The sequence below is a fragment of the Callospermophilus lateralis genome, chromosome 2 (genome assembly GCF_048772815.1).
Source record: "Callospermophilus lateralis isolate mCalLat2 chromosome 2, mCalLat2.hap1, whole genome shotgun sequence".
Lineage (NCBI taxonomy): Eukaryota > Metazoa > Chordata > Mammalia > Rodentia > Sciuridae > Callospermophilus > Callospermophilus lateralis.
The window spans coordinates 166,342,977-166,364,903 of record NC_135306.1 but is presented as its reverse complement, the minus strand read 5'-3'; the positions used below and the strand labels follow the sequence as shown (position 1 = coordinate 166,364,903).

The window sequence follows — 21,927 nt, the reverse complement described above, 5'->3', positions numbered from 1 at the left end:
TGGACTGAGCACTGAGTGTGAGCTCACTGCTTCTTCCTGAGAGGGTCTCTTTGGGTTGCAAGAAACTGAAACTCAACTGAAGAGTATGATTTGAGTAAAAATCTAGTAGTATTTGATATCAGTTTGGGCTGAATCCAGAGGCTAAAAACAGACATCAGGACCTGATCTTATCATCTATATTAGTCAAGGTTTGCCACAGAAATAGAAATACATACACACACAATATATGTACATATATAATATATATACAATATATGTATATATATTTAAAGAGAGAGAATTTTTTTGTGTGGCTCACACAATCATGGGCACTAGCAAGTTCAAAATCTGCAAGGCAGGCCAGCAGGCTGGGGAACCAAGAAAGAGTTGATATTTCAACTCAAGCCCAAAGACAGTCTACTGGCAGAATGCCCTCTTCCCTGAGGGATATCAATCTTTTTTCTATTAAGGCTTTCAACTAATTGGATGAAGTCTACCTACATCACAGAGGGTAATTGCTCAAAGTCAGCTGACTTAAATGTTAATCTCATCTATTAGAGAATACCTTCACAGCCACATCTAGATATATTTGACCAAATATTTGGATACCATAGCCCAGCCGAGTTGGCATACAACATTTTAGGCTTTGTTCTCAGATGGGCTACTCTTACATGATGCCAAGACAGGCTTCATATTCAAACATATGCTATCAAGTAGTGTAGCCCCATGGAAAAAAGTACTACTCTGTCCTGAAGAGTTAGTCTTCAGGACTACTAAGAGTAGCTCAACATAGGGGCATGGCCATCCCTCATTAACCAAACCAGGCCACCCAGCCACACAGGGAGCCAGAGGTTGGAGTCAGCCCCATGCCACCATGTGGTCTATATTAAGGGGAATGGCTGTTCCAAAGGTGAAGTTGGAGAGGTACCACAGAGAAGAGGAAATGGAGCTGAGCAGGCACTAGGGTGTCCACTAAAGGACCAAGTCTCCAGAAGTCTACTCCCCCACTGCCCCACTTCTTGTCTTCTGTCCTTCCCTTTCTCCTCCCTGTGACCTACCCTCCCTCCCTGTGACCTACCCTCCCTCAGTGGGTAGCCTCCACCAACTCCCACACGCCAGGGCCAGCTGATCTGCTACCTCTCAGGGGCAAGACATGGGGAAATGAGGGGGTCTCTTTAATCTCTTAGTTTCCTCAGTTACAAAAGGGTTTTGAATAGTACCCACTTCACAGAATTGTAAGGATACAAACAAATAAAGTACTGAGAAACAGTTCTTGGCTCTCAAATTAATATGAGTGCTTTAAACATCTGGATAGATACTATGGGAAGAACAGGATGGGGCCCATCTCCCTCCTGAGGATGCTGCTCCCTAAAGGTGGGCTTTGAGCAAAGAGCTGTGCTCCACCCTGCCTCTGTGCCCGACACTGGCACCTAGAGCAACTGTGGGGGAGCTCTTCCTCCCTCTCTGCAAGCCCTGCAAGTGCAGAAAGTCCCTCATGCACCTTCCCCTGCTCTAGGGGAACAACCCTTGCTCCCCGACCAAGCCACCAACTGAGTGCATGTGTGTGTGCACAGATGGACATGTTGGGTTGTTAACATTCATCTTTATTGATTTTATCCTGAATGCACACACAGATATAACAGAGACAGATTTCTTGTCAATTAACTTACAGTAAATAATAAGTATGTCAATCTCCTCTGCCCTGGATCTTACCCCTGGGATGATGTGATGAAAGTCAAAAGGAAGAGTCTCCTACATCAGTGGCCAGTGGCAAGACCCTCCATGAGTGAGATATGAGAAATAGTGGATTTTCTGTTTTTATATAGGAGATAGTCATGCCCCCTCCTCTCTCCAAGAGAAAGAGGGAAACAAACAACTTCACTTCTTTGAAAAGAGACAAAAAGAATTATGGGCTCTCGTTTTAATTTTCTGGGATATAAATACCTATGGAGACTGTGCCTAGTCTTCCTGGCAATTTGGGGGCTTAATCTAAGGCCCTAGTTTGTCTGTAACCTTTTGGCCTTCTTGGGGATCAGGGAAGTTTTATTATCTTTTTAAAAACTGCAGCAAATTCCATATAACATAAAACTTACTATCTTAATCATCCTTGTAGATTTACATTGTGGTGTGACCATTACCACTACCCCTCTCCAGAACTATTTCATCTTAAAAAACTGAAACTTCATAGCCATTAAATAGTAAAAGAATTGCTGGGTTGCTAGGCCCTGGCAACCCCCATTCTATTTTCTGTCTGTATAAATATGACTACTCTGGGTACCTCATAGGAGTGGTGGCAGAGTAATTGCTTTTCGTGACTGTTTTTACTTATACAGTGTTCTCAATATTCATCCACTGGTGGCATGTGTTGGAATTTCCTTCCTTTGTAAGGTGGAATAATAAATATTCCATTGGGTGTATATGCTACATTCTGTTTTACCAATCCATCTGTCAATGGACATTTGGGTTGCTCCCACCTTTTGGCTATTGTGAGGAGTGCTGCTGTCTACCACGTGGGTGTACAAATACCTCTTCAACATCCTGCTTTCAACTCGTTTAGAAACAGGCCTCGCAGCAGAATTGCTGGGTACATTTTATTATCCATTGCAACAGAGCCATTACTGAATGGCTATAGGTGTAATTCTCACATTTGTGAGGGTTTAAATGCCTCTAGGGAAACAGAAAGCAAAAAAAAAAAAAATCCTTATTCTTATATCACACACATTTGCAAGTCTCAGGAGGCTAGGGCTTTTTTTTTTTTTTTTTTTTTTTTTTTTTTTTTTTTTTAGGAGCACAGAGAAATCCAAAGAAATTTCATTTCCCTACACTCCATGAATTCCATGAATTCACTCAGGTGTGCTGTTGGCAGTTTGGCAGACAGCAGGGAGTTCTCAGTGAGCATCACTGGCAAGCAGTTGGGGTAGCCATCCCAGAAGAAACAGCATTTCTCCCTCTCTGCCTGTACCTGGCAAAGCTGACCACTCTGGACATAGACTCTTCATTGGTCAAGGGTGATTCTGAGATCAGAGAGCTAGACTCCACAGATCAGGTTCCAAATTACAGGTACCATGGAACAAAATCTACTTGATGTAGCTCCAAACCCTGATATAGACTGATACCCACTACCCAGCATCCGCTTCAGGCCTGCAGTTAAGTCAGAGGCTACAGATGGATTTAGGGAGGGTTTACAAATCCTAGCATATGGGTTCCTTTTGAAGTAGGAGTCCAAAGCTTTTATCGGATTTTTTAAAAATGTCTTTGATTCAAAAGCAGTTAAATCCACTCTCATAAATAAACAAAATAACAAAAACCTTAATAGTGATGTATTGGAAACTCCCCAAAAGACTAAACAGTGAGCTTCTTAGATGTGGGCACTTTATTCACCACTGTATCTCCAGCAATTCATAGGATGTCCAGCATATAGTAGGTGCTTAGTAAAAACCTGTCACGAAATGAAGAATAATCTGTCAAAAACAAACAAACAAAAAGCATCTCTAATGACATAATATAAATCAAGGAGAAAGTTGGAAGCAATTTACAGACATCAGTTTTACACTTATGTGAGCAAGAGTACACCTCTCCCATCCACGAGTAAACATGATCACTGACTGAGTCATACATTCATTGATCCCCTCATTCATTCATTAATTTAACAAATATTTATTGAGATAATTTAATTCTGTGCCAGAGCCAAAGCCTCCTAAGACTCAGTCTCAGCTCTAGAGCAGCTCCCAGGCCAGTGGGAAAGACAGACTCATGTGAATTGTCACAATACTGGGTGGTAAGGTCAATGACGAATACTGTACACAATGCTGGGGGACCCAGGAGAGGGACTTTTAGTAGGCCCACATTGGAGAAGGGTCAGAAGCTTTTATCGGATTTTTAAAATATGACATTTGAACTCAGTGTTGAAAAGCAGTTGTCAAGTAGCTGGGCTCGTTGAGGGTGTTGTTCCCACAGTCTCTATTGTCCTGGGCTAGGCACACATAGCATAGGTGCTTCCTAGATGTGGTCTATTGAACAGCTGCTGGCCTGTAGGGGCCATTAGCAGAAATTCCAGAGCACCAGCAGCCCAGCCCGTCTGCCCTATTCTTTTCCATGACTCCCCTCAGTGTACTTTATCCTAACAAGACTCATTGCTCACTCTCTGCAACTGGAAAACTTAACCCTGTCCCCCACCTTTACACACACTGGTTGGTATTCCTTTCCCCAGTCAGACTGAGAGGACTGGGCTTGCTTTCTTTCCTTCCTTCCTTCCTTCCTTCCTTCCTTCCTTCCTTCTTTCTTTCTTTCTCTTTTCTCTTCTTTTGGTAAATGTATGATGCTATTGTTTCCCAGCCAAACCGTAAGTCCCCAAGGGCATCACTGGCAAGCAGTTGGGATGGCCACCCTTATTGTCCCTTACCAGAGTCATCAATGTAGACCACAATGGTTCTTAAACTTCAGCGTGCATTGGAATTACCTGGAAGATTTGTTAATTACTGGAGGACGGATTTTTAGGACTCTGCCATCAGAGTATCAGATTTAGTAGGTTTGGCACAGGCCTGAGAATTGACATTTCTAACATTTTCCCAGCTAATTTTACTGGCCCAGGGACCATACTTTGAGAGATACTAGTACTGAAAATGCGCGGGTTCTAGACCAAGCTGAACTTGGGTTCCAACTCAAGTTCTGTATCTTATTCCTTGTGTGAGCTGAGGCAAGTCCTTCGGGCTCTCTGGATCTCAGTTTCCTAAGGACACACTAATATAATACTCACTTTGCAGGGTTATAGAAGAAAACTGTTGGCAGATAGCAGTTGCTTCACCAGTGCCTGTTACTGACTACAGGCTGCAGAGTTCACAACTGAGCCAGGCTACCACTAGGGGAGCAAGCCACACCACCTTCTCTGCCTCATCCTGCCATGGACTTGCTCTTGACAAAACTTCTCCAGGCCCTGTCCTCTGTCTCAGTCCCAGAACGCCCACATTATTAAACAATTATCTTTCAAGGACACATCAGCTATCCAAAAACAACAACAACTTAACATTGAATATATTTACCAATTTTGAATTTTTAATGTACACATTTTAGCTAAAAATAGATTTTGGTTTTATATGGGTCATGATAAGGGCACTTTAGTGATGCTTCCTTAGAGCAGGTAAATGTTAGTGGCTATGAATCTCTGTCTCATGGTCTATCTCTCTCCCACCCTTCCCCACTTAGGTCTCTGTTTGCCAGAGTGGAGAAGTCATTCTTTGATCAAGCACCAGAGAGAAGGGACTCTCTCCTTCCTCCCACACAGAATCACTCATAGTGGTGAGAGTGTCTACACCACAGTCATAAAGCAATTTATGCCAGTACACAAGTGTCTTAGTCCATTCTGTTTGCTATAACAAAAATGTCATAAACTGAATGACTTATAAACAATAGGAATTTATTGCTCACAGTTTTGGTAACTTGGAAGTCCATGATGAAGTTGACAAGTGATTCAGGGTCAGGTGAGGGCCCACTTTCTCATAGAGTGCTGTCTTCTCCCTGTAAGCCCACATGGTGGAAGGAGCAAATGAGCTCCCTGGGGCCTCTTTTATCAAGGCACTATTGCCATTCATGAGGGTGTTGCCTTGATGACCTAACTATCTCCCAAACATCCCACCTACTAATATCTAATCCTAACAGGATGGGGGCATAAAAATTCATTCCATTGCTACAGGAAGTTATAGTACATATCACATATCAGCCCGCACTCAACTAACCAAGTCTAGGTAAGAACAGGGGACACACTCTGCAGACTTTGCTCCCAGATAAACCCCACCACCGCCCACCACATTATACCCTTTTCCAACTGCTAGCTCCCACTCTCCTTCATGCCTTGCTGGTTTACTCCACCCCTGTTTCTCCAAAAGATGGCCCTAGTAGGAACCTGGACTCTGTCAATCTACTCAGCTAGGTAACCTTGGGCAGTTTTCCTCTCTACCTGGTTCTCATCTATATCATGATGATCGTATCACCTGCCTTAAAGAGAGAAGGTGACCAAGCAAGGTAACATAATGAGGGATTTGACCCTAGGTAGGACCTCAAATCAAATTTTAAAAATCAGCAAGGGTCTTGGGATTTCAGGAAGGAAGCCCTCAGCTGCTCTGAAGGTGAGAAAGTTTGACTCCAGGGTCTACTGCACGCCATGATTTCTCATACAAGATACATGAGGGGGGAGTTATTCTTAGCCAGCCCCTTGGCAAAATGAAAACCTGGGCCAGAGTTAGTGGCCTGGATTCTCCCTCTCATTGGCCTGCTGGGTAGGTGTGGCCTCCAGCAGGCTGCAAGCAAAAGGCTGGCAAAGAGCTTCATAAATCCCTTATAGCTCTGATGTTGTTCAGGCCTTAGTGCCATGGTCACTGGCACACCCAGGTGACCAGACAGACAGGGAAGGCTAAGAATTCTTAAAGGGAGGTACTCTTGCTCAGAGCAAGCTCCCAGTGTCTGACCTTCATTCAGCTCTCTGCAAGAGAAGCAGGAGGGCATCACTGTAGGTGCAAAAGCCCCAGAAACTCAGGGCCTACAGAGACATGTGTTGCTCCATTAGGAACATAAATTCTTTCATGAGGCTCATGAGGCTCCACATCTGTGTCTTGGAGATTTTCATATCAGTATGCACCACTCTACCTCATTCCCACAGTATGGACAATACCGTAGCCCCTACCAATGAGCATTTGAGTTGATTCCAAGATTACAACCCACATAGCAGAGGAATCCTTTCATACCTCCTTCTGCACCCAACTCCACACTTAACAGAGTAACTCTTGCATTCATGCAGTGGGCAGTGTGGTAGGTTGAATCACTTTAGGACTAGGTGCAAGGAAAAGTGGAATTTGTTCATAGTCACATAGCAATTTTGTGCTAGAGATTACAAACCCAGATCCCTGAGGATGCAGATGCTCTCTTTAGGAACAGATGATGGTCCCTGACTAGTCCTTTACACTTGGGTCCAGCTTGGGCTGGACTGGACTTTTGTTTACTCTAAATGGCCCAGAAGAGACAAGTGTGTGGTTTGTGCCAGACATTTCATGGCTAGGGAGAGATCATTAACTAACTCTTGGAGATTGGGGAGATGCTAGGGAATAAAGTAAGTTGTACCATCTCCCCAACTTAGAAAGGCCATTCATGCCAATGATCTCCTTTTAATACTCTGAGATCTGTATTATTATTTTTTTCCACTCAGAGATGGGGATCTGAAGTACAGAATAGTGATTTGTCCAAAATCACACAAATAGTAATGGTGGAGCTCTTGTTCTTTAAAAATAAATATACTATATGGTCACATGTTGCTTAACAATGGGGACATAGTCTGAAAAAGTGCGTCATTAGGCAATTTCATCATTGTATGAACACCATAGTGTGTGCTTACACAAATTAAGATGGCTATGACATCACTGGGCAATATAATCTTATGGGACCACTATCATATATGCAGTCCCTACTAAAATGTAGTTATGTGATAGGTGATAATGCTAACTAAAAAGAAACACTGCATGGCTGAAAGCCTGAAAAACTGAAATTATACCTACAAAAACAAATAACATTACGGAAAGTATGAAAAAATTGGGAAAGCCTAAAAGGAAAAAAAAAATCCTGATAGATGACCATGGACATGTCATCTGAGTTCTCTAAACCTCAGATGTCTCATTTTAAAAGAAAGGGAATGAAAGTAAAACCCACAATATTGGTAGCTAATACACATCCTAACCCACTTCCAGGTCTGAGCTACCCCTGCAAGCTCAAATTCAAACATGCCTATTTTGTATGGTGGCTGAAATCACAGGACATATATAATGTGGTTTCTTGTTTCATCTCATAAATTTTGTGTTTAGCTCCACAGATGCAGTTGTATTTCAGTGGCTACATTTTCCTAGGTTAATAAACTCCTATCCCTAGTGCTGGACATTCGCTGCCACCAAGTTTTCATTATTTAGCGGATGCTGCAAGAAACATCTTTCTGCTTCTAAGAGATTCCCAAATGTCTGTGACCATCTGAGGTCTTGAGGCCCTGAGCCCCTGACCTCCCAGGGCTGTGCACCCAATCCCCTGCCTTCTGTCCCAATGTCTGACTAGGCTTGCCTGACAATGTGATGGAAATGCTCAGGGGTCTCTGACCAACCTCAGCACATGTTCAGAGAAGCTTGCAGAAATGGGCTAAAGGGCCTTCTCTTAATCCTTCCCGAGATTATGTGGAATATGTGCCTTTATGTTCCATACCCCTACCATTCCATATTCTTTCTACATGAAGGGGTGTGTGTGTGTGTGTGTGTGTGTGTGTTTTGGTTTTTGCTTTGTTTTGCCACATTACTACGAGAATCTCTCCCCCAAAACAGAAGGCACAACATTGCCATTAAAATTTTGCCACATCCTTGAACCTGCAAGGCCTGTCCCAGGTCAAGTTAAGAACTTCAGTCCTGGGGGTAGGGATGCTGCTAAGTGGTAGAGTGCATGCCTAGCATATATGAGGCCCTGGATCTGATCCCCAACACTTCAGAAAAAAAGAGGTGAGGATAAGAATCCAGTTGTTTTTCACTGCCTCACAACTCTCTGGCCAGACACATGTCTACAGCACCTCTTTTTCAGCCTGGGATTAGCATTTGTTCTACCCATTCTCTTGCCGGTCCCTGTAACATTGTAAAGTATTTGAGGCACAAGCAAAGAAGGGGGTATGAAGGGAATCTGAGAAGCTGGATTCCAGCAATGTTTCTCAGCTTGCAGGCAGTGGGACCTTGGGTCAGTCATGTAATCTTCCTGGGCCTCATTTTTCTCATCAGAAAAATGGAAGCGATTTCAACTAGTTAGCAGGAGTGTTGAGAGATCCCTGTGGGAAAGCCTTGGATAGGCTGTAAAGTACCTTCCAGACCAAGAGCCTGGGACCACTTTGAAAATTTCCAAGTGCCCTCCTAAGTTCTTCATAGCTTTTCTCATCCATACAGGGTGGGGACTTGTGCTACTCTGTGCCCACGGGGACCCTCAGATCTCACTACATCCATTGGAGCCATATTCAGGTGAGTTTACTCTCGGGACCTCAATCTCACGCTCTTGGGGCCCACGAGGACCCTCCTCCGGTCTTTTGCATCCCCCACACTCCCACTGAAACGCGAGCGTGCCCCACCCGCCTGCCCTGCCTCTCCCCCAGCGCACGCGCGGCAGAGGGGCACTCACGAAGGGACCCCCGCACACATCTGGGAGCGCGGGCCGACACAGTGGGGACTCCTTCGAGGGTGCGGCGGGGTTGTGGGGCTCCGCGCTGCCCCGGCCAGGCGGCGGAGCAGGGCGGGTGGGGGAGGGAGCGCCGGCGGGGTGGGGCGGGGCCCGCGGTGGGCGGAAGGGGGTGCTGACGGCTGGCGGGGCGGCGGAGCTGCGAGGGACCGAGGCGCGGGAGACGCGCAGAGCCATCCGGAGCCCGAGCCCGAGCCCGAGCCCGCACCGGCGCCGCCATGCCCCTGGCCTTCTGCGGCAGCGAGAACCACTCGGCCGCCTACCGGGTGGACCAGGGCGTCCTCAACAACGGCTGCTTTGTGGATGCACTCAACGTGGTGCCGCACGTCTTCCTGCTCTTCATCACCTTCCCCATCCTCTTCATCGGTGAGCGCGCGGCGAGCAGCGGAGGAGGGGAGGGAGAGAAGAGGAGGCGCAGAAGGAGGCGCTGCGCGCCGCACCGCCCGCGTCCCCTTGCGGTCCTGCGACCGCCTCTTGCCTCTCTCTTGGGGTCCCCTGCTCTGTGCCCCGCCCGCAGTTCCCGACAATCGCACACCCGCGCATCCTTCACCTCCTGGGGTGTCCCCGAACCCAAGCCAAACACTGCGGACTTTTCCTGACCCCAGGGATTCCCAAGTTTTGCCTCCTTGGGGCCAAAGCTGGGTGGAGAAAGGGCAAAGCAGAGGTCTTCGTAAGGGAAGGAAGGTTGGGAGGGGTTCGGCTGCACCCTCAGTGGTGCTGAGTAGGGAGCCGGGTCACCCCTCCCCCAAGGCATGCTCCCTGTCAGCCACAGCTGGGCCCTGGGAGGAGGACAGGCTGCGCTTCCAAGACCGGAATGGAGGCCCAGAGAGCCCCGCGCTTCACCAAGGCAGGGCCAGACAGTGGTCGGTAGCCTCTGACAGTCCCGGGGCTGACCGTGCCCTGGGTTAGGAGAGGCGGGAGCTAGGGACTCAGATCCCCATCCAGGGCGCGTGTCTCCAGAGTGCAACTTCTCCAGCTCAGTGCTAAGCAGCTATGACTGGAGACTCGCAGCGACCCCGGTGGCCCCCAGTGTGATTGCTTAAAATCCCTCTGCGAAGTTGGGCGCCACAATTGGGGCAACCCTTGAGTGCGTCTTCACTCCGGTCTTCTTTATCTCTCCAAGACCTTGAATCGCCTCAGCCGGTCAGCTTTGTCAACACAGAGTGTCCCCTCCTTCCCCAGAACGTGTTCATTCATTTTAAGAAAAATAGTATATCTTAAAATTCATATACGTATTTGAGGAAGAAAGGAAAGAAGGTCACAAAATTAAATTTAAACAGAAATTGCTGTAGAAGTAAGTTGCTAGTTATTGACCAAGATAACAAAGATAGGAAAGAAACACAATACTTGCTAACATCTGTATCAAAAATTTTAAAAAAAGAAATAGCATTTATACTTCTATTCTTGACCTGATGACCTGTCATACAAGAGGCCAACATACAAAATGGGTATCTGTACAGGATGAGCCTGCTGTGATCCAGGCTTTGTGCTTATACATTTAGTTCGTGTGTACCAGCCTTGGGGCTCCTCATGAACAGGTGAACTAATATGTACCTCACCCTGCTGTGAACCAAGTGCCCAAGAACCCTGGTGGGTCTCATGCACCCTCCTTCAGGTGGGCCAGACTTCTTACCTGTTACTGTCTCTCCCTATAGGATGGGGCAGTCAGAGCTCCAAGGTGCACATCCACCACAGCACGTGGCTCCATTTCCCAGGGCACAATCTGCGCTGGATTCTGACCTTCATGCTGCTTTTTGTACTGGTGTGTGAGATTGCAGAGGGCATCCTGTCTGATGGGTGAGTGACTGTGGACTCAGGGTAGTGGATCTGCTCCAGGATGCTCTGGAAAGGCCCAGGAGACCCCACTACACCTGCCTTCCATGAACCAGTATCATTTGCTATTAAATCTAGCAACTCTTAGCATAAAGTGTACAAAGATTTCTCTGCCAGGCATTACACACACAGACACACATGAGACCCAGGCCCTGTCCTCAGTCCTGGAGGACAGAGGGAACAGAGATCTGTAGCCAACACTTAGTGAAATAATGCTAGAGCCTATTATAATGCCTCAACTCCTGTAAAAGATACCAGACCTCTTCCACAAGCTGCGGTTGCTACCTTCTTAGGGAGGGGTGGGGTGGGGGGAGACTAAGTGTGTCATTCGCTCTTTCTTAAGGCCTTTCCTTGGTTCTCAGTTGCTCAAAAGATGCAGCCCCTGGGTATCCAGGTTATCACAGTCCTGCCCCACCTGCCTCTCACCTCATTCCCAATAGCCTTTTCCCTGCACCCACTTTTCTTGTGGGCCTCATATCCTATGTTTCACTCTTAGCTACTGCACAGGTCATACTGTATGTTGAAGTTTGGACCTAACTGCAAAACCATCTCCAGAGTCAGAAAGGCCTCTGGCTTAGAATCTGGTTCTTATTCATCTTTGTATTCACAGTGCAAGACACATGAAGTCTCCACAAACATTTTTTAAGCCCTTAGAAAAATAAATAAAATCATATTACAAGTACATACTCTGAGAGGAGTGGGGAAGGCAATGTTGGAAGAGCTCTGTGGTTGAGGGGCTTTGGAGCTGAGCCTGGAGAGATGGCTAGGGTCCCACAGGCAGAGGAGTAAAGGGGAGGGAGGGCATCAGTGCTGGGGAGGAAGGGAGGAGGAACAAAGCCACCCGTGCTGTAGCAGAGGTCAAGGCCTTGAGGAAAGGTGGGCATGGAGAGAAGGTCTTTGAGCTAGAGGCTAGAGGGGAGTGGGGCTGAGTAAGGAAAACAGGTAGGTGTGAGGAGTGATGCAGGCTAGGCACTGAGCACATACAAGGGAGCGGTGGAGGCTGAGACTTGGAAACAGAGCTGGGCATCTTGGAAGGGCTTCAAAACCCACACTGCCTGTTTGGGTTGGATTTGATCAGCAGTTTGGAGCAGAAGAGGAATATTATAAGTATAGCATTTTTAGGTAGAAGCCCAAGGACTGTCCAAGGCAGGTTGGAGATGGGCAGAAGCTAGAAGTGGAAACAGCCATGGGAGGTGATTGCAATAGTCTAGGTGAGAGATAACTGCAACTGGAAACAGTATGTCAGCAGTGAGGAACAGAAGAGGAGTGGAGCAGTCATCTCACTGAGGCACAGTGGAAGAGTCTGCAAGGCACAATGGCTGCCTGGTGAGGGGATGGTTCAGGGGAAGGACATCTGGCTTGAGAATCTGAGGTCCAGTCCCTCTGAGCTGAAATCAGATTATGCCCAAACTTGACTTCTACCAGCCCTGCCTGGTTCCTGCCGCTGATCTGGAGCCCCCACTCACACGTCCTCACCATCACCATCCCCATCCCAACCCCCTGGCCAATATTCATGTGTCCAGGCACCAGCAGTGATCACTATGATACCTGCTTGCCTTTGGGGCAGGAGCTCCTCCTGATGATCAAATTCCCCAGATGGGCAAGAAGACCGTAGGGCATACTGCATACTGCTACCTAACTAGCAGGTGACAAGTCTTCCTCCCCACTCCACCCCAGCACACTTTCCAAAGCAGCATAAATGCTACAGAGGGGAGGGATGCCTGTGGGCCCTTAGTCTAGAAGTACTCATGGGATTTTAATTAGCCAGGGTGACCAAGAAAGCACCCTGCCCATGAGGAAGGAAAACCTGGGTGTTCTACTGCTGTGAACCAGCTATGGGACTTTGGCAAGTCATCTAGCCTTTCTGAGCCTCTCTTTCTCTTCCAATGAAAGCATCACAACCCCTGGCTTTTCTGCTTCCAAAAAGTATAGAGGATGAAATTAGAGAATGGACAGGCTACAAGTCCAGAGTGACAGAGCCCCGGGCAGATGGTGTATTACTAGAACATGGGAGACTCTAAGGAATCAGTCTGGAGACTCCTTCCTGCAGGTTATCAAGATCCCCTCTTGTGTGTGGCTGGATCTGTACCTCAAACCAGCCCAGTGCAAATGACTGCCTCCCCAGGGCACAGGTCAGCTCCTGAGCTGGGTATTACCTATCTTTGTGGGCCCACACTCCTGAGCAGCAAGCATGAAAGAAATGCACAGAAAATGAACAGACAACAGAAGTTGAAGACCCTGCCCTGTGTTATCCCCTATCCACTCCAGTCTGAGTCTTCAGACCTACCTGGAAATTTAGGGGGCAAGTGGGAGTGGGGGCTGATTAAGGCAATGGTCTTCAAACTCTAGTTTGGTTAGACTAGACTTCCTAGTCAAACAGAAACTCTGGTGATGGTGGCCTCCTCCTGATGCCAGCTTCTCCAGGGCAGGGGCCCTTGGCACACTGGATTGAAAGACCAGTGCAAGTTAGGGCACCCAGAGGAAGTTGGCTGAAGTAAGCCCTCTGGGAATGAAGAAGGTTCCCAACACAGTGAGAGCAGAAAGAGGAGGCTCCGGCAGTGTTGGAAAAGCAGCTGGAAGCCATGTCACCTGGGCCTTTGGTGCCAAGCTGAGCCAAGCCAGTTTTGACATCCACAGAGGAGCACAATCAAACCAGCTAAAGGTGACCCTCATCTCCAGTCTTGGGAGAAGGCTCAGGCTCCCTATGGGGTTACCACCAGGTCTGAGTCCCCCATCCCAGAGGCCTCTGTGAATTAAAGTGGGGAGGACACGAGCTGGCAGTGACTGGATGTCTTTTGTCTCTCTATGCCTCAGTTTCCTCAACCACAAAATGGAGAGACTAACAGTGCCCAATTCAAGGGGTTTTACGAAGGTTACATGAGCTAATGGCCATCGAGTGCTCAAACCATGCCTAGCACAGGGTAAATGCTCAACAAATATTGACACTTGCCAGTGTCATCCCATCACCAGTGCTGACCTGTACCGCTCATGTTCAATGGAGCTGTTGCTAAGTGAGCTGGGATGCATAGGTCCCTGTGCATAGGTCCCTGTCCTCAGGACCTCAGGGACAGGGACCCAACTGTGTTCACTCCAAGGAAGTGGTTCCAGCCTTCACAGTGGCCACTGCCAAAGCTCCGCAACATGAACCCAGGGAGAGAGGCTCGTGAATCCCAAGGCCTGAACACGGAGCCCTCGGAGCTTTGCTTCTGCACTCCTGGGTCCTCAGCTAATGGCTGCTTGGGGTATGGGTTGGGCAGAACTGCCAGAATATGAAGTGGAGCTGTGGTCATCATCCGAGGCCCTACTGTGTGCTGAGCAGTAAGCCCAAGGCCTGGGTTCTCTACTGGAATATTCACCATATCCACATCCTCTCACTCCTTCTCTTTCTCTCTCTCCCCCATCTCAGGGTGACGGAATCCCGCCATCTTCACCTGTACATGCCAGCTGGGATGGCGTTCATGGCTGCTGTCACTTCCGTGGTCTACTATCATAACATCGAGACCTCCAACTTCCCCAAGCTGCTGATCGGTAGGGGAGGAGGGGGCATCTTCATTTATTCCTTCAGATAATGTTTTGCTGAGGACTTATTGTGTGCTGGGCACTGTTCTGGGTGCCAGAGATTCAGAAATGAAGAAGAAAAGATCTCTGCCTTCACAGAGCTTACAGTCTGATGACAGAGACAGGCAAAGACAGTAATGAACAAATAGGTGGTGGCAGTACTGTGAAGAAAATCAAGCTGGGGAAGGGTAGAGAGTGATGGCAGCATCGATATCTACAAAAGGTGATCAAGGAAGCTCTGCCAAGAGTGAGCGTGCAGATATTTGGGGAAAGGGTGTTCCATGCAGGGGAACAGCCAGCACAAAGGCCTTCTGATAAGAACGAACTTGGTAAAGAGGCGAGCGTGGGCACAGCCCAACAAGCAGGAGCAAGAGTGAAGGAGGTGAGGTCAGGGGCCAGGAAAGGAGTAAGGGAGACTCCCAGGGGAGACCTGAGCTCCTGGTGATGGTGGTGCTAATAACCGATATGGCACAGAAGAAGGACTTGGGGGTTGGCCGAAAATCATGTTTTGTGTTTGGGGCATGTTGAGCTTATCATGTCTCTGAGACAGCCAGCTCCAGGATTGGGTGGGTTGTTGATCAAAGAGTTGGCATTCAGAGGGAGGTCAGGGCAGGAGATACATTCAGCCATGGTGGGTCTAAGGCATCTAATGCTTGAGCCTGAATGAAATCATCTGGAGAGAGAAGAGAAAGACCCCGGGACCAGAGCCTGAGGTTTGCCAGCACTTAGAGACTCAGGAAGCAGTGCCCACTTGCAAGTTCTGACTTCACAGTGACTGCTGGACTTTACCAAGTGTGCACTGTGGTTCCAGACTCGGTGCTGCCCTTACTTGCCTGTCTATCTTCATTCCCACGACTAGCTCTGTTGATGCATCCTTGTGCTACACAGGCAGATATAAAACTCAGAGCAGTTAAAACTAATACCAGTACTCACTGAGGACTTACCATAGGCCAGGCTCTTTCCTAAGCATTTAATCATTACAATTCTATGAGGTAGGTCCCACTACTGTTTCCCCTTTACAGATCAGAAAATTGAGGCTCAGAGGTTAAGTGATTTGCACCAGTTTACCCAGCTCATCAGGTGGCGAAGCTGCAACTTGACATCTACACAGCCTCCAGTTTCTGATCCTCAGGCTACATCCTTTGGGCCAAACTTATAAAGCCAAAGATCTGCCTCTGTTCAGGCTTAGCCTATGTATCAAAGACCAGGGGTACACATCTGAAAGTTGGAGGGTGTGTCATTAAGTCAGACTGTGATTTTTAGGAATCACAGCATTTAATCAATATCGGAGTCTAGAATACTCTGTGCTAAGCCAATGACATTGCTGTGTCATTGGGAGGCAAAGGTATTTCGTGAGCTAGTCACAGGGCACCCTTCCTGTGTGAGGTGGGATCTGAGCTCCATCGGGATCATCCACATGATTACCCAAGACCTCCATGAGAGTGTGGATGGGCACTTGGAGAAGTAGGGTAAGAGGGTTCGGAGAGCCCCCTGCTCCCATTTCTGAAGCAGTTCCTCATCTACAGAGAGCCCTGCATTAACCACCAGGGCCTGGCTAACTGGTGCCCTCTGGCAATATGCCCTCAGCATCTGGTGATTTCATTTTCTCATTCTCCAGCAAGCATGTGATATCTCTCTTTAAAGCACAAATTGCCACTCATGGATGGATTAGTCCTTTCCCAAGGAACTAGAACTTTTTCCCTTCGTCTCCTTGTTTGGAGTTTGGCCACTTGAAAAGAGGCTCCATAGAGGCAGAAAAGTGAAGGGGATGCACCTAGGAACTACAGGGATGAGGGCAGTGGATATTAGGGAAATAACCAATCCTCTAAGGAGCTGATGTCTGGTCATAGGTCTGGAATCCATAGGAAAGTGAACCATGATGTGGCTCATGTTATTCCATGAAAGAATCATTGTCCTGAGACTCCAGATGAGGCCAAGGAAAAAGTCTATGGGAAAAGACATGCTTGAGTGAGAGCTGGACCTAGGAGCACTCTTCAGTGCTTCAGGCAGCATCAACAGCATGGGCAAAGGCCCTGGGGCAGTACAAACAAAGCCTATTAGGGAATCTGGAAGAAAAAAAAGGTAGTTGGAGTAGAGAACAGAATTGAGCTGAGCTTTGAAGCTTGGAGCTGCAGGTGAGGCCTACACCAGGCAGGGCCTCAAAGGGTACACCACTGGCATGGGTCTTTGTTGGAAGAGCAATGGCCGTCCATTGAGAGTAGTGGGGGGAGGTGAGTTACCATATGCATAACATAAAATTTACCATTTTAGTCACTGTTAAGCATTCATTCTGTGACATTATGTAAACTCACTTTGTTTCACTCCTATCACCATCGTCCATCCTCAGAAAATCTTTGCACCTTCCCAAACTAAAATTCTAGACTCATTAAACAACAGCTCCCCATTCTTCCTCGTCTCAGCCTTGGGCAACCACCATTCTACTTTCTGTCTCTGTGAATTTGACTCCTCCAGGAACTGACCTCAGTGGAATCATGCACTGTTTGTCCTTTTGTGATCGGCTTAATTCCCTTAGTATAAGATACTCCAGGTCCATCCGTGTTATCACATGTGTGATAATTTTCTGCCTTTCAAAGGCTGAGTGACATTCCAATGGATGGAGATTCCATATTGTGATATCCATGCATCAGTGCGCATTTGGGTTGCTTCCGCCTCTTGACTATTACGCATAATGTTGCTGTGAACGTGGGCACATTGAGGTGTTTTAAAGGTGACCATGCTTATTGCTTTATGGAAGCCAGATTGGAGGAGGGGAAGTGGGGGAGCCAGAGAGGAGGCTCTTGAAGTGGTCCAGAGGAGACAGATGGTGGCCTGGGATGGACAGCAGTGGGGAGATTCAATGTATTTGGGAGTAAAACTGACTGAACTCGGTAGGGAGGGGTGCCGAACAGAGAGAGAGGAAGTGGGGAGCAGGCGGGTTCAGGGGAATCCAGAGCTTAGAGCTCAGTGGCAACCCCCTCTCAACGCCTCTTTCTCCTGAACATTTCCCTCTTCTCTCAGTCAAGCATTTGCTGAGTGCTGCTATGTGTGGCTTGGCACTGCAGGACAGGACTGTGGACATGACTCTGGGCTTGGCCCTGGGTCCACCACTGACCCCCTCTGTGACCTTGAATGAGACCCTCAGGCTCTCTGAGCCTCAGTTTCCTCATCTGCGCAGGAACAACAACCCTACCTAAGCCACAGTGTTATTAAGAAGATCAAATCAGACCACATCTGTTAAGCGTCAGGGCAAGACCACATGAGGCACGTTTTCAAGTCTCAGCCCCACTTGGCAGCCTTCATCAAGGCTAGGAGGTCCTGATGCCTGAGAGAAAATCTGTAGGGAGGGTAGAGTCATGGAGGCAGGGGAAGGCCTCCTGCCATGGATTCCTTGTGACTTGGAGCCCAGACCAAGCTTTGAGGGACATCATTGCAGTCCTGAGGGGTTCTGCCCCACTATCCTTGTGCCTCACCCAAGGACCTAGACAGCGTCAGCCCTTCTGGGCATGCTGAACCCTGGTGGTGCAGTGGGGCCCAATATTTTGACCTGCTTCTCAGTCCAGGGTAAGACTGGACAGATCTCTGCTTTTGTCCCCAGGGCAGGCCTGGCATCCCTGGGATGGTGAGCAGGCAGCAGGTCTCCTTCACTCACTGAAGGGTGCCTCGAGAGAAGCTCTAGGAGTCTGGGGCTGACCTTATTGCATGTGGCGGTAGGAACAGGGAGGGCAGGGGCTGCCAATGCCAAAGCACCTCTAAAGATGACATAACTAGCTGTTGCTGGTGTTTTCCCCCCAAGCTGATAGTGGATTAGGGGAAGGGATGATAATTTATGATAGAATCCACTGATAGTTTCTAATGTTCACTTTGCCCAAAATATGAAATCTAAAGATAATAAAAATATCAACAGTTGATGTCCAAAAGAGCACCATTATGTGCCCCTGTGCTCACTGTGCTAAACACTTTCCTCTTGTTGCTTAATCAGCCTTCAGAGTGGTTCTTTTATTACCGCCATTTAATGCATGAGGAAACTGAGGCCTAGAGGGGTTGCATGCCTACTTCAAAGCCACACAGCAGTTATGCTACAGGATCTGAACCCATGCATATCTGGCCGCAGACCTCTAATCACTCTGCTGCACTGCCTTACAGGACTGTGACTCATTTTTTCTGTGCCCCCTACTTCCCAGGCTCACAAGGAGCATCATGCTGTGGTGGGCTCTGAATTGTGCGGACAGGGACCTGAGCCCTCACCCTCTCTCTGCCAGGAACAGGCAGCAATTTTGCACCAGTCACCTCCTCTCTCTAGGCCTTAGATTCCTCATCTTTAAAGCAAACAGGCTTCATTGAATGACCTATAAGATCTCTCCAGCTTGGAAATTCCACTGGGAAGTCGTTACAGCAGGGAGCATAAGTGCATGACCTCTGGTATTAGACTAGCTCTGCCACTTAATGGCTTTGTGACCTTGGATCAGTTACCTAACTTTTCTGAGCCTCAATTCCTTTGATAAATTGGGGGTGACAGCAATACTTTCCTTACAAGGTTATTGTGAGAAATAAATGAGATCATGTGTTTAAAGTGCTCACTTGGCACAGAGCCTATAATGTAGTTAAATTCAACGTATAATCTTCCTATTCTCATTATTATTTAAGGGAGATTCGTCTGACCAGTTTGACTTATGACCTCATTCATGGTTTTGAACATTGCCTGTCATAAACGTACTTCACGTCAAAGGGACACACTCTGGTATAGTCACACCTGCACGTTCCCTCATCAGGAATGTGTGCACGCACACCTCTGCCTCCCCAACATGTCATTCTTGCTCCTCTCCCACATAGCTGCACATATAGGTGCTCATACATGTGAACTTGCACATACAACCTCCATGTTGTCCTGTCTCTCCTTGTTAGCCCTGCTCATCTACTGGACCTTGGCCTTCATCACCAAGACCATCAAGTTTGTCAAGTTCTACGACCACGCCATTGGCTTCTCGCAGCTGCGCTTCTGCCTCACCGGGCTGCTGGTGATCCTGTACGGGATGTTACTTCTCGTGGAGCTCAATGTCATCAGGGTGAGGGTAAGCAAGCCACCCGAGGACAACCTGGGTCAGGGTGGGAAGGGGGTGGGGGTCTGACTGCTGTGAGACCCTTAGGTTTAGCCCCTACCCTGCAGCTTGGCCAAGCCCAAGAAGTAGCCAGCTTGCTTCAGCTGCTCCCAAAGGGGAGGGGAGGTTGGGGGGAGAGGTGTCAGGAGAGCCTTTCCACTGGCCCAATCCTTCTACTCCAGGCCCCCCAAGGGGTGGGGGGCCAGGACATGGTTAGCTGAGGTTAAAGAATGGGTTGACTCCCACAGAGAGGAAAAAAAAAAAAAAACACTTCCTGCACTGACTTCTCCCAGTTTCTTTATCTCAGGGTTGTTAGTGCTTAAATGTATTCATAGAGTCATACATATGTATGAATGGGTAGCCGTGACTGCGCACATGTCTTGTGTTTGGTTCTCCTGTGTCTTCCCACCCCCTTCCTTCTCTCTTCTCCACCCCAGACTCCGACCTTCTCCTCCCTCTGACCCTGTCCCCACCTTCCTGCATAGCTCAGATGAACAATCCTGTTTCTTTCCATACTGTGTTTTTATTAACATAATACCCCTCATCAATCTAAATAAATATCTATTCAGTATTGTTTTGCTCCACATGTATAAAATATATACACTTTTCCCCTTTCTTTTATAAAAATCACATCATATTATACAATTGTTTTCTGCATCATGCTTTTCTCACCCAACAAATATCACTTCAGATGCCTTCTAACACACGGATACAGTCAGTGCCATTTTCTTAATGGCAGCATAACAGACCATCAGGTAGATGAGCTGTAATTTATTCAGTTTTCACCCTACTGATAGACTTTCACTTTGTTGCCAAGTTCTTGCCTTCACAGACAAGGGCATATTGAAATACTTGTATCTTTATGTATTGTTGCTTTTATTTCTATGGGAAAGAGTCCAAGGAGTGAAATTGCTGGGTCAAAGGGTCTGTGTATTTTAAATATTAATCAATATTGCATATTGCTCATCCAGAAAGTCTGCAGTCCAACTGCAATGAATGAGAATAGGTATTTCCCACCCTCCAGAAAGGGTGGTGGCCCTTTCTCATCTGGGCCTTCCCATGAGTCTAAAGGGTTACTTTAATTTTCATTTCTCTGGTTCCTTTGCTCTTGGTTGGTGATCCAGGGGAAACAAAGACCCTTACATTCCCACCCTCGGGCTGACCTTCACAGCAATCCTGGAAGCAAGTTCCACCCCCGTAGAGGCGGAGAAACACTGTCCATGAGGCCTGTCCAAAAATACCTTGCTAGTATGTGGAGGAGGAAGGACTGGAACCTGCTCTGCATAACTTCAAGTGCTGTGAACTCCACATGAAACACCATGGTGCCCTCAGATCTGTGGGCACCATGTTATCTCATTGACTGTATATGGGAGACCCCTGTTTTTCCCCAACCCAGCCTAGACCCAGGCCAGCCCAGCCAATGGGATTCAGAATGGACCTCAGTGAATAGCTACAAAGTGAGAAGGCCCTGGCATCAGTGGTCCCGAGGTGTTGAGGGATCCTTCTCCTGGAAATAATCACAGGCCAGAGATGGCCACATCCATTAGAAGTCAAATGTGGGATGTCACAGCCCTGATCCTTGACGGGCAAAGTTGGGGGTGGTGAGGAGCTGCACTTATCCATTCCCCATGGCCTTGTGCTCCACAGAGATACATCTTCTTCAAGACACCAAGGGAGGTAAAACCCCCTGAGGACCTGCAGGATCTGGGGGTGCGCTTCCTACAGCCGTTCGTGAACCTGCTGTCCAAGGGCACCTACTGGTGGATGAATGCCTTCATCAAGACAGCCCACAAGAAGCCCATTGACCTGCGAGCCATTGGGAAACTGCCCATCGCCATGAGGGCCCTCACCAACTACCAACGACTCTGCGAGGCCTTTGATGCCCAGGCGGTCAGTGGGGTGTGACCACACCATCCATTCCCTGCACACCAGTTTAGAGTGACAGGCAGGGACCTCAGAAAGCATCAGGTCAAATCCCTGGTAGGACATCTGGGGAAACTGAGGTCCAGTGAAAGAAAGAGGATTGTCCTGAGTCATGGTAAACCAGGGACAAGTCCAGTACTAAAAATTCATAGGATGGTCACAATTGGAATGGCCCTTACAGTTTAGTTAGGTCATCTGGTTCAACATCCTCATTGTGGATGGGGAAACTGAGGCCTGGTGATCCCATTGGACTCCCCTGTGCCCCATGCTCTTCCCTCTGGAGTTCATTGATTATAACAGAGGG

The 21,927-nt window shown here is 47.8% G+C and overlaps 1 protein-coding gene across 9 annotated transcripts in view; it reads left to right on the top strand.

Annotated features, from left to right (window-relative positions):
* The first annotated feature begins 9,431 nt into the window (after nucleotides 1-9,431).
* The window catches only part of Abcc8 (ATP binding cassette subfamily C member 8), a 73,955-nt gene continuing 61,459 nt past the window's right edge, over nucleotides 9,432-21,927 (top strand). For 6 of the 9 annotated variants that reach the window (XM_076844239.2, XM_076844237.2, XM_076844238.2 and 3 more), the window contains exons 1-5: nucleotides 9,432-9,579; nucleotides 10,869-11,010; nucleotides 14,453-14,574; nucleotides 19,507-19,673; nucleotides 21,348-21,590. In XM_076844239.2, the coding sequence (XP_076700354.1) occupies nucleotides 9,432-9,579; nucleotides 10,869-11,010; nucleotides 14,453-14,574; nucleotides 19,507-19,673; nucleotides 21,348-21,590 (822 nt within the window). The remainder of the gene's footprint in view (nucleotides 9,580-10,868; nucleotides 11,011-14,452; nucleotides 14,575-19,506; nucleotides 19,674-21,347; nucleotides 21,591-21,927) is intronic. The other 3 variants (XM_076844241.2, XM_076844240.2, XM_076844242.2) reach the window with 2 other exon arrangements.